The sequence below is a fragment of the Clarias gariepinus genome, chromosome 6 (genome assembly GCF_024256425.1).
Source record: "Clarias gariepinus isolate MV-2021 ecotype Netherlands chromosome 6, CGAR_prim_01v2, whole genome shotgun sequence".
Lineage (NCBI taxonomy): Eukaryota > Metazoa > Chordata > Actinopteri > Siluriformes > Clariidae > Clarias > Clarias gariepinus.
Window position 1 is genome coordinate 25,174,431 of NC_071105.1, and position 13,488 is coordinate 25,187,918.

Sequence of the window (13,488 nt, forward strand, 5' to 3'; positions counted from 1 at the left end):
TTTAGTGTGAGTTTGGTTCAATTCCCTCCTCGGGTCTTTGTGCATGGAGTTTGCATGTTCTCACCCTGCTAGGTGGCTTTCCCCTGGGTACTCTGGTTTCCTCCAAAAAAAAAATGCATGTTACTTGGAGTTCTCAAATTGCCTCCATAGTGTGTGAATAAGAATGTGAGTGTGTGTGTACTGTATGTATGTGTGTGCCCTGTGATGGATTGGCACACCATCCAGGCTGTACTACCCCGCCCCAAGCCCCAAGTCTACTTGGAGAGGCTCTAGGACCTCAGTGACACGGTCTACAGGATAATAAAGTAAAGCGGCATAGACGGTGAAAAAGAGTGAGTGAGGGAGGGGTATATATATATATATTTACATATTTACTGTGCAAATATTTTTGAACCCCTTCATTTATTAATATTGTCCATTCCAAAGAGCCAGACTTTAATTTCGTCTTGAAAAATAGTTCTCCAGGCTTCCTGAAGAACCTTTTTGGCTCTCATTTTTGGTGTTTCTTCCCGCCCCTGTACATGACCTGGTTCAGATAAATGTTTTGTTAAGCCACACAGTGACCCATGAATCCGTCCAGCACGAAAACATCTAACTTAAGTCATGAACCAGTGAGAAACAGGCACAGATGATGACAGATGATCAGGCCGGTGATTACTATCCTGGTGATGCTGAATGCTAAATGGCTGGAACAGACAAGCGGGGAAAATAGGTTGCTGCTGAGGTTCTTACATAGACAAGCAGAAATGAGTGGGGCTCGAGACGTTTGCACGGTACTACCATATCACTGATGTTTTTTCTTTTATATTTCTTAGTCATCCCAGGGACATATTATTGTGCTTCCACAGAAATAATAGTAATAATAATAATAATATAGGGTCTAACGTACCATTGTTGTGCATTATACAATATTCTCACTAAAACCTAATATTCCGTTTTTTAGTGCAAGATATTTGTACTGCTTTCTCTAGGTTCATTCTGACAGCTCATCCTAGTCCTGACTGAAACCTACACAGCAAGTTGATAATGATAATGTGTGTTTAAAGGCAGAAAGTCTGACACCAGGGGGTCATATGTCTGCAGATGTCTTCGGGGTGAGGTTTATCTAACCCTGTCTGCCTCAACAATTAAATCAGAGCAGAAACAGCTCCAGAGCTGACCGTCCTTCCCTCGTCTCTTCTCTCTCCCCCTTAATCAGCAACTCATTACTAAACTGATTGCACTCAGTGGTGTGTGTGTGTGTCTGTGTGTGTGTGTCTGTGTGAGAGAGAGAAAAAGCTTAGACACTGTTGAAAGATCTGGCCAATGAGAGGGGAAGACAATATTAAAATATACAGAGAGAGAGAAAGACAGACATGTTTGTGTGTGCCATGTAGGTCAGTGATCAAGAGCTGTACAGAAGAATGAAGCTGGCCAGAGCAGACAGTGGCATGGCCGTAGCTATGAAGAAGCTTAATGCAGCGAGACATACAGGCACAGAATGGATAAGAGGAGGAGAGACAGCAGGAGCAGGCGAGACAGTGCAGCAAGTAGAACACTGCAGACAGACTTGAAGAATTGAACAGAGACATAGCTCAAAATGTTTAAGCCAGATAAAAAGAGTTTAAATACAAAATTGGTAAAAAAAAAAAAAAAAGAGGGCCTCCTGAAACGCCATTTCCTTAATCTTACAATAATGCAGCTCGGACACTGCAGTTCATCAGCTATCACAGACACACACCAACTCTTCCTCCTGTTATATGGTGTTTTTTTATTTTGTTTTTTCAAATGAATAGTCTAGTCGTTTATTTCTTGGGTATATTTGTTAGGGATTCCTGTCTTGTGAGTGTATGGTGTTCTGTTATAGTATTGTTGTGGGTGTATTCCAGCCTCGTGCTCAGTGTTTCTCAGATATGCTCCAGATCCACCACAGTCCTAATCAGGGTAAAGCCTCGGAAAAGGAAGTAAGAAAAGGAAACAATTAAGGAGATTTTATTTAAAATTTTTAATACTGTAGATGGGTTAAGAAGCAAACACATTATCAAATCATGGAAGGATAGGGCTGAACCATCAACTGTGTGGAAGAAATGTGGTCAGAATAAATTCATCAATAGAGATCATTTGAACACTTCCAGTCCAGATAGATCATATTTCAGAGTGATGGGTGTGTCAGGATAGGAAGAGAAATGCATGAAGCTATGTAGAAGCCTCAGGAGGCATTCTTATGATCTGGAGTTGTCTCAGTCGGTCACCAACGTCATGCGGCAATAAAATAAAGTCAGCTGATGACCTGAATGTACTGAATGACCAGGTTATCACATCTCTGGAGTTTTTCTTCCCTGATGGTTCAGACATATTCCAGCACTCAGTCTGTAAAAGAATGGTTCTAGGAGCATGAGGAACTATTTTCACACATGAATAGGACACCCCGTTGTGTGTTATAATCAAAGCAAGAGGTGATTGAATGAGGGTCCAGGCAGTGTATCTTGGGATTACATCATACAGTACGCTTAACCTTTACGTCATCGAACACTATTTACAAATGTTGATTAGACACTCGGCCCAATTTCTTTCTAATTTAGTCATGGCCAATTGTTCTCTATTAAACAACAGGGTGAAGGCTCTCACTTGCTTCTTTGAGGCAGGTTCATGCATTGTCAGGTGACAGTGTAACACATTTGGAAGAATGCTATCTGCCCCCTTACTATGATACTATGTGTCAATCATGGGAAGACCCCACCCCTTCATTCCTCAGAGCCAGTTTTGGACTTTTCGAGGGATTTAAACTTACAGTCTCCTGACATTTTAAGAGTTGTTTTTACATCTGTTTCAGGTCCAGGTACCACCTTGCTCAAGGTCATATCTGACATTAGACCGGTGTTCTTGGATCCTCTGGGAATATTTGCCGTTCTTTTGCTTCAATTTTTATGGTCCTGCAAAGCCAAGCATCTGCTTTGGTCCATTATCAGAAATAAGAAATATCTGCTTTTTAAATGATTTGAAGCTAGGCTGGAGGAGAAGGTTAACAGAGGTGAAATGGCTTGTCAGGCAAGTTTTTTTCCCCCTGTAACCTACTGAATACACCACTTTAATTCAGTAATAGTAACTGATTGAGGTGTTATTGATCCAGATTTTATTTTCACATCTTTGAACAATTTCTAAGGATCAGTCATTTCAATGCCTGTAAAGTGGCTGAAGGTGTATTGATGTCCTTTTGCTTTAGAAATGATTCATTTTTTAGTAGATTTATTAGGACCTTAATTTGTGGAGTGCACCAGCATCACCAACGGTCGAGAATCAAGGCTGGGCTGATTTCTTTTTCGTTTGCTAGACCGTAGATTTGTGCAGTTTATCAGTGACAGCAGTGTCAGGTGATTACACGGAGTAAAACACCCCCCTAGATTTCATCTCTATTTGGGCTGATATGGTTCAGCCTGCCTCGCTGACACATCTGTACCAAATCATCAGCGGTGATTGAGAAGGAGTACGTGAAGTACAGTTGTGAGTGCAATGAACACGGAGTAGGTGGATTATTTACTCTACTTTCCCCGAGTAAATAGATTGAGCACATATTCTCCAATCAAAATGCAAATCGCACAAAAAGGATTGAGGAAAAGCCTGTTTGTTTGTTGATCTGTTTATCTTGTATGTTATTTAAAGAAAACAGCAGGACTTCATCTGCATCTTCCTTCAAGTGTATGTAAAATGTTGGAGAGTAAAAAATTATTTGCACTCTGGATTTATTTAATAAAAGTTTTGGACAAATACACAATTCTTTGACAAAATTTTGTCCATCGGGCAACAAACACCAAAGCTGAGCTGTGAGCCACGAATGCACCGCTGTCTTCATTTTTTCATCAGAAGTGAATCTTCCTCCTTGTGGGGCTGCTTTTAGGGGACCAAACAAGTAAATGTTTGATAAAGTGAGATTAGGACTATAAGGAGGATGCCTTAACACCTTAGAATGAAGTTTTAGCTCGACGGTGTGGGCAGATGTACAGTATGTGGACATGCAAGATCACAACGCCTTTGGATAGCAGTCCCCTGTGTTTAATCCAAAGCTTAGGCTTCAGCATAAGCATCTCACTGTAACGAGCACTGTTGATTGTTGAATCTTTTTCCTGATAATGTTCCAGTACTAGCCCTTAAGGATCCCAGAAAACTGCAAGTGAACTTTTTCTTGGTCGGCGATTGAGAATGTTTTTGTTCCATACTTTGCTGTTACTCTTAGGCTTGTAGAGATAACTCCTTGTCACCAGTAATGATTCTTTTTAAGGAATTTTCACCTTCCTTAGAGTATCGATCCAAATTTTGTTTATAAATAATCAAATGTTTCGGTTTATGCTCTTCTGTGAGTTGTTTCGGGACCAGGTACATCCTCAGACCACAACAAACAATCACTGAACACTGCCCTTCTTTTGTGCAAATCACAAGTAGGGCATCCATTTTTGCTTGAACCACTCTTACAAATGAAGTGATGTAACACGTTTACACCTGCACAGCAGTCACACTGGGGGGAAACAATAGACTTGAACGGAAAGAGAACAGAAGTTTTTTTCTAAACTTAAAGTGCAGATTATTTTTGACTCACCCACATCATTTTTATTATACCACTCATGGAATCTAATGATAAAATGCATTGCTTCAACAGTATCGTTTCATTTTGTAATCAGTTTAGACTCATAAATTTAATATAATAACCAGACGACTACTATTATTATTATTATTATTATTATTATTATTATCATTATTATACCCGATTTTGCACTGAAATGTCATAAAATAATAATGACTTAAGGTTTTGTTTTCTTTCTCTGTCTCTCCATCTCTCTCTCTCTCCCTAACCCTGCCAGCTCCCACTATCCTGAACGAGCTGAACTGGACGCAGGCACTGGAGCGTGTGTTTATCGATAACAGCAGAGAGGACCCCTCACTGCGCTGGCAGGTCTTCGGAAGCGCCACCGGGGTCACGAGATACTACCCAGGTGAGTCCTAATAGCTTTCCTATTAGAACCGGTGTAGATATTACTACATAACTGTTGACATACTGCATGTTCTGTATATTACAAGCCAGGCAATATTTTTATATGCTCCATATAACTGTGTGCTCAGTCCTGCTGAGTAAGTGTCTCTGGCAGCCTAGATGTGAGAGGAAGTAATCCTCTCATACTGTTTTTGTGAAAGGATTAGTCAATCATTATGGTGTTTGAATATGTGTCTCCTTAATCTTTAATTCACCAAAAATCCACATTACTTCCCTTTAACCAGCTTAGTTTACATAAATGACCCATATGGAACGTTAGAATAAAAATTCGGAGGGGTTTGATTTTAAGTTGATTTAATCAGTTTGAGTCAAACTTTAAAGAAAATAATATTTTATTGACACGCTTAACGTAATGGCAGGTTTATCTTAATTTCTGATAACACTTATCATTATACATCATCTTGTTCCTCTCGTCATCTTTTCTCTGTCCATCAGCTACACCATGGAGAGCCCCCAACAAGATCGACCTGTACGATGTACGGAGGCGGCCATGGTGAGTGCAGCTTGTCAAGCCCCTTCTCTCTGCCCCCGGAAAAAGCTATTTTATTTCTCCATCTCATTGTTTCCAGTGAGTGGAACCTGCTGGTGTCCTGCTAAGAGGCAAGCAGGCATGCAGTGCTCAAATTACAGCCCTAATTCGAACCTCGCATGCTTGCTTACCCTTAACAGCCGAGCCTGTAGTTTACGGGTTTCTCTCAGGCTTGGGTCAGCAATGTTCAAACGGGTCAGGTCTGTCGGAATCTGCTTCCCCTGTCTTTTTTAATGCCGGACAAATGCTGTCAGGACAGGTACACACTTTGTATATAAAATCAATAGAATAGTTTTGCACAGGATGTTGTTCCAACAATATTGAGCACAGAGTGTCAAGAAGGCTCAGTGGCAGGCTTCTCACTTTCCCGGCCAATGTCCCAAACCCAGCCAATGGACGCAGAGCATCCGGATGTAAAAAAAAATATATGTATATCAGGGTTGTGTCAGGAAGGGCATCCGGGATAAAAACCGGTGCCAAGGTAAAAGTGTGAATCAGCTGGCCTGCTGTGGCAACCCCTCTTAATAGGAGCAGCTGAAGGAACAATAACAGTATCAGGAAGTATTAGCCAAGCACATACTGTATCTGATGGCTTCGTAGTAAAGCAAGAAGTTTTTAAAAAGTGCTTACACTGAAAAAGCTAGCTGACCCGCTACGCTAGTTGTAGGAAGAGACTACAGCCAGCTGGGACTGTGTCTCCTGGGCAGGAGGGGGTGGGAGAGTGCAAGCAATGCACTAACAAGGCTCCTGTGTGACAGGGTAATTAAGTTCTTGCTCAACGAGACTGTCCACTGAGCATTCACACAGGAAAAAGGAATCCCCAAATACCTGTACAAAGCTGTTAACACTACCTGAGGACAGGCAAAGAAAACTTGTCACTAGTTTGCGAGCCTGTCGGAGCTAACAAGATGATTTTGTTGGTGCTGGAGTTGCATAGAAGGGATAAAGCTTGAGTATGTGTTTAACTTGTGCATACTGTTTGGATAACAATAATCCATTTTTTAAGTTTTACTTACAGGGAATCTATTGTACATGATCCTTGTGAAGATTTGTGTGCTTTTGTATAGTTTTTTTGTGTAATATTATATATATATATATTTTAGTAGAAACTATAAGCGAACTGTTAGGGGTATAAGCAGAATGCCGCAGGCAATGCACTGTATATACGGCGCTCCAAATGCTCAGACCCAGATTCATTTATCTTCTATACCACTTATCCTGTGTACGGGGTGGGGGATGGGGGGTGCGTCCTGAAGCCTATTCCAAGAGTGTGCAAATCCATCGTAGGGTACACACACACATACAGAAAACCAACGGGCAATTTGGGAACACCAGTTAGCCTAATCTGCATGTCTTTGGACTGTGGGATGAAACCGGAGTACCTGGGGAAAACCCACAAACACAAGAAGAACATGCAAACTCCACGCACACAGACCCAGGATGAGAATCAAACCCTCGACCCTGGTGATGTAAGGCCACAATGCAAACCACTACGCCTTAATTAATTAATTTTTGCGTGTGTTGTGTGTGTTCATTATGTGTAGCCTAATTCAAATCCCTGCAACCTGGGTGTCAGGACCATGTTGACTATCCGCCCATGCATATCATGAGGTCACACACCTGCGTCACTGAGATCTAATAAGCACCTGTATATTATTCCTGGTTTGTCGCATTCTCGTCATGTTTACATAGTTTGTGTTCATTTTTGTGTTGTTCCTGTGCACTGATTAAATTAAATCTGCACTTACATCTGCTTTCAGCACCACACAGTTACTGAGGATGACTAAATGAATGCAGAAAGCCACGTGTTCGTGTTAATGCACTTTGGGGGCTGTGTATGTTCCAAGAGATTTAAATCTTCATATGAAAATTAAAAACTCCATCCTGAGTGACTTTTTGTGTGCAACCCCTGATGTAGTGTTAACAAGATGCCTTGTGAATCTTTTCAGCAAAGAATACTGGTAGCAATTTGTCTACCTCATATTTAAATATACAGAATGTGTGTATTAATTTAGAACAGCTGTATCCATTCATTCCAAATATGTCATACATCCATTACTTTAGGCATAAGAACAGGTGATGATGTCATTTAAAAAGGTTCCCTTTAGTCTGACCTAGTGTGTGACCCCCTGTGTGTCGTGTTGCACTGTGTACCTGGGTGTGTGCCTGAGCAGTGATCTGTGTCTGAGCTCGTGTTATCCCTTCAAAATTTCCCCTGCCCTTTCAGAGCCCTTTTTAACACTGTCGCTTGGCAACCCAAGCCCAGCTGTGCTGATAGACAGGGTCCTGACAGGGTGACAGTCAGGACGTGTCAGGTCAAGTTTGTGTGATTATGGGCCAGCGCACTGTCTCAGTGTCTTACATTCTCCGCATGAATTCACCTGATCCATGGGTGCAACTTATGGGTATAGCCTACGCCCTGGAAGTGAGGGATCATGACAAGCCAAGGACATGTGCAAAAAAGAAACAGTGTACTAACGTGTGTAGACACTCCTGTATCCTGTGTTGTCACCAGTTTTCGGAAGAGGCGCATCTGTCTGTGGCAACTGTACACTCAAGCACTCATGACCACTGCTTGCACATTATTACAGGAACTCTCCTGGAAGTTATTGCCACATCCGCTGTATAATCCTGACCTCAGTCCAGGCCATTTTCACATGTTTGGGCCATAAAGGAATTCCTGGGAGGCCAGCGTTTCAGGCATAACGCAGATCCATGCCCATGCCAGATCATGACTCTGGTTTCGGCATACTGATAAAACCTACCTTAATGGTGTACAATTAATAGTGAAACACTGGGATAAGTGCATTAGTGCAGTGGAGGATTATATACTGTAGAGGAATAAATAAAAAACTTTTACTTTCTTAACTGTTTTCTGTTATTCTGCACAAATTAAAGGTCTCGCTTTGACTTAAACACCCCTCGTACATACATTTACACAAAAATAATGTAAAAAAAAAAAAAAAAAAAAATTTCCTATTCCTATAGCAGATGGCTTATAATTAGATTCGTCTTTTAAATTTTCGCTTGAAAAACCAAGTGCTCCACAAAAGGGTTCCTCATACGGCGCGAACATGTCTGCAAGAGAAAGGTCATGGATTTTAACACATCTTTTTTAGCACTACTCTTCTTTAAAGTTCATGAAATAGACACAAACGTTCACAAAATCAGCTCCATTCACACATACCAGACTTTCCTCAGGTTATTTTTCATTTTCAGGAGGATGGTGATAACACAATCCAATCTAAAGTGGAGCTGAACCTGGATTAGATTAGGTTTAACTTTGTCTGATTTTTGTTCCTATGCAGTCATGTTTAAAAGTTAGCACCCCCTCTTTTATTGCTATGTTTTTTTCTGTAAAAATTAATAAAAGTTATCAGTATTATGCAAAACAACCCAGACGAATAACAACATATAGTTTTTTAACTGTGCAGGTATTTATTTAACAATATATAAACATACATACAAGCATTATGGCTCTCTAACATGGCTAGCCTAGTACCTTTCCCTCTCCATTTAATATGCACAATACACCTCTTTCACTTGGAACTAATGTAATAGTGTAAAAAGGTTTAAAGACCATAATGCAAGTGCCACTTTCTAAGTAACACTTACTATATGGTACATATGCAGGGGAATGCCTGAAGAAACCACATTTTAACACATTTTAGTAAGCACAAGCCAAAGCATTAAAGCAAAACATTTTTGAACCATAACTTTCGTACTGATGTATTATTTAGTGGAAAGCTACAGTGGCTTTAGTGGTGGAAAATTCAGGCCACGTCAACGTAATGATCTTGTTTGTTTGCTAGATGGCCGGTTTGAAAAAAATTCAAACCTAATCATATGGTAGGCAATGTTTTCAAAGATGAAAAAAACATTTCTAAGTAATAAATTCAGAGACTGACGTGTCAAAATGCACCATTTTTATCCTATGGTAGTTGCTGAACAAGGTGCTGCAATTCAGACTACCATTTAATGGTGATCATTGGGATATACAACATAACAATTCCAACAATGAAAAATGTAAAAAAAATAAATAAATCAATCAAAAAGTAAAAAAAATTAAATTCTTTAAATTTCCAAGTATTTTATTAAATGCACTATAAGTGGTTAAGTCCTCATTATGCACTTATAAATGAACTCTAAACCCAAACCACAAACATTACATTTCATTTTGTGCTGAAAATACTGTTAAGGAATTCTCTGGGAAATTAAACATTTTTCTGGTGATTATATTAGTGGGATTTAGCAAAACATAAAAGTATACTAAGGTAATATATTTCGCGTGAGCAGGCTGTAGGATAATACACATGAAAAAGACATGACTGTTTTAAACACCTAAGACCATCTGAAGTGGCTTTGAAACCTTAATAATAATTACAGCTTGTTTACTTTAAGAATTTAATCCAAAAGTTCTACTTAAAGGTAGAATATGCAGTTTTAGATGAGAGGGTAATGTAATTTGCAGAAATAATGAATCCTGGTTATAACTTTAGGCTGTGCTTAGTTACGGCAGGGAGTGAGACGAGGCAGCACTCTGAACTCAAAAACCATGTCAGTGACATAACAATTGCAGCAAACTTATTAGTCGGGACACCATGTGACTTATATAATACAATTTAATGGCTGGATGGATGGGTGGCGGGATTGATAGATAGAGTAACCAGCAGCCAGATAGACAGTGATGAAAGGTACTGTAAGCGTGATTGGAATTCTGATCGATTCGGGATTTTGTTTTTTGAACTTTGACTTTTGGCCATATCGATCTTGGTTCACTGATGCATTCTTTGATGGTGGTTCGAAGAAACGGAAATAAACCTATGGCCTTGGTTACACCTGACATGAAGATCCATCTGGAATGATCCCAGCCCAAGTGGACAAAGCTGAAACGCCAAGCCTTTTACACCTGACATTATAAATGACCACCTAGGCATCAAATTTCATACATGGTGTTCACATGGAGAAGGGTGTGGGGGTGCTTTATTAATTTTTTCCTTCTTTTCATTTATTTGTAGGCAGAACTGTTTTATTCCTTACTTCATGCATATATATGATATTTATTTTTAATTATTGCATTCTTTCATAACATTTTAATCACATGGTCTGCTAATGAAACTAGACCAATGAATGATGACAGCTGCTTTTGTCTCTGCTGTTAGAGCATTGTGCTTATCCATTAGCCTATCGGTGAGGAGCTCTACCGTTCAGCATGAATTTAAAATAGCCTGTGTGATGCCTAATGATTGTCATTTCCAGCTAGGGTAATGATGCAGTCAATTAGATGGTCTTTAGTCTCTGTCTGAGCTCGATCTAGACATTTTCACATTCACACAGTCGTACACAATTGTATCTTGATTGAGTAATTGTATCTTCATGGCGCATTAGACCTCGTCCACACCTTGCCGTAGTGGATGCATTTAAACAAACCATCCATTTAAACTAACCCACTTTTCTTTAACTGTAAGACTAAATATTTCACCTTATGATTAAAATATATCAGGTTGAGGGCTGATGTTTTTGTGACTCACTCATTCAGTAAGGTAATGTTAAAGGTTGTTTTGCTGAATTTAATTGAATTTATTCTACAATGTCTTTTCTGGAGCTGGAGCTACATGTAGGTGTCATAAAAATGTCCTGGCAAATTGTTTCCTAAACCAAGTGGGAACTCCGGCTGGTCATGTCAAATTATTTTAGCGTGAGGTATGAGTTAGTGCATACATTTTGCCGGATGCGTTTCCCGTTCTATGACTCTTGGGAGGTAGAAGAGATGGAAACAAACCGATTAGCCGGCAATAACGCATCACCTTTCCCCCTCTCATTTCTCTCGTAACTCTGACCGGGAAAATTAATGGGCCAGTCAACAGGCCTAATTGTCTCCAGTTGCTCTCATGTTAATTATTAACATGCCTCCATTATAACCTGTGTCGGCGCTGGTTAGCGACTGACGGCAGAAAGGAGTGAGAGAGGGAGGGACAGAGAGGGAGACAGAGAGACACAGGGACCGAGAACGGTTTTTTAAACCAACTGAGGATTTAGCAGTGAGAAAATAAGGAATTTAGTGATCTAGAGAGGGAGAATTTGAAGGAGAGATATGGAGTCAGGGACAATTTTTGCTAGCCGAGTGTTACAGAGATGCTATTTCAGCGGTTCAGCCCAGCAGAGCGGCCCAAAAGCAGATATTGATTTTTTTGAGAAAAGTCAATCTACCTCTTCAATCAATATTATGGCAGCTGCTCAAACCCACCCAGAGCCATGGCTTCAAAATGTCATAGCCAGAAACAAAATGGAGCCTGAGGCTTGGCTTATCTGTCATTTAACCCCATGTCTTCTCCGAGAGGTAAAGGAACGGCAGATAAAACTTTCCGCACAAAACTGATAAAACTCTGTCATTCCTTGCTACAGTGTTATCCTGCAGCATAATGTTAAATACGCTCTCGCGTGTTTTTACTATCAGTTGCTATGAATTGCACATTATGGAGTCGATATCACTGAATGTGTTTAGTGGATAAATTCCTTAACAACTCTTATGCAATACCAAGGTTTTTTAAACTTTTTAACGATCAGCCTCAACAATAAACTTAGCTGCCTAATACTGTCTAAGTCCCTCTTGTGTCACCAAAACAACTCCGAACCAGCAAAGCATGGACTGGTGTGCTGTGGTATCTGGCAGCAAATTGTGTTAGCAGCAGATGCTTTAAGTCCTGTAAGTTGCAAGGTGGAGCATTAACAGATCAGACTTGTTAGTTCAGCACATCCCACAGATGCTCAGTCTGATTGAGGCCTGGGGAATTTGAAAGACAAGTCAACACTGGACTCCTTGTTATTGTTCCTCAAACGCAGTGCGTCTGGACACATAATCCCACTGAAATGGGCCACAGCTATCAGGAAATGCTTGGTCTGCAACAATTTGTGGTCGGTTTTATGAAAGTAACATTCACATGAAGGCCAGGAGCCATGGCAGAACATTTCCCAGACCATCACAATGTCTTCTCCAGTATGCCAACTTGCCATGCTGCATCCTGGAGCCATCTATTGCCCAGGTAATTGAGGCACATCCACCCATCCATCCACATGATGTAAAAGAAAATGGGATTCATCAAACCAGGCCACTTTCTTCCATTGCTCTATGCGGCAATCCTTATGTTCAAGTGCTCTTTGTAGGAGCCTTCAGCAGTGAACACGGGTAAGCATGGGCACTCTGACCAGTCTGTGGCTACACAGCCCAATAGACAGCATCTACAATGTACTGTAGGTTCTAACACCTTCCTATCACAGCCAGAAATAAACTGTGCTATAGTTGGTCTTCTGTGGGATTCACCCAAACAGGCCAGTATCTGATTCCCATAGAGATTAATGAGTCTTGGACACGGACAACTCCACCTTGCGGCCCTATACAGTATAAGCAATATGGAAAATTAATGACTGAATGAATGAATTTAAAAAGCATGCTTTACTGTCATTCTGTACTTTTTGTAACCATACGTCTTTTAGTCTGGTCACAATGTTCCAATAGACACTTGTACGGTTGTGACAAATTCGAACATTGGCGTAGTTTTACTACAAAATCTGTTATGATGGATAAACAGAGACCTTAGCAGTCATCTCTTTAAGTAACACCTTTCTTCTCCATAGCTGCTCAACATATTCTATGTTTTATCTTAATGCAGTCTTTATTCAGCCGGCGAATGCAGGCAATGAGGACAATACAATAATCCTAACCCCATTAGAGTGTTCATATCACCTGTAACAGATGTATCAGATGCATGGAATGTGTTTCACCCAAGCACATTATTTTAAATGATGAGCATCAGCATCAGCTCATTTTTAACATACCATTTTAGCATCACCTCTGTTACTGGAAAACAAGAATAGAGACACTGAAATTCAAATACTTGACAGATCAATGAGTGTGAAAAAAATTTTCTGTGCATGT

At 40.3% G+C, this 13,488-nt stretch overlaps 1 protein-coding gene across 2 annotated transcripts in view; it reads left to right on the plus strand.

The window, feature by feature from the left end:
• The window catches only part of cacna2d2a (calcium channel, voltage-dependent, alpha 2/delta subunit 2a), a 242,239-nt gene that overhangs the window by 173,791 nt on the left and 54,960 nt on the right, over window positions 1-13,488 (plus strand). For both annotated transcript variants that reach the window (XM_053497570.1, XM_053497571.1), the window contains exons 7-8: window positions 4,833-4,964; window positions 5,459-5,516. In XM_053497570.1, the coding sequence (XP_053353545.1) occupies window positions 4,833-4,964; window positions 5,459-5,516 (190 nt within the window). The remainder of the gene's footprint in view (window positions 1-4,832; window positions 4,965-5,458; window positions 5,517-13,488) is intronic.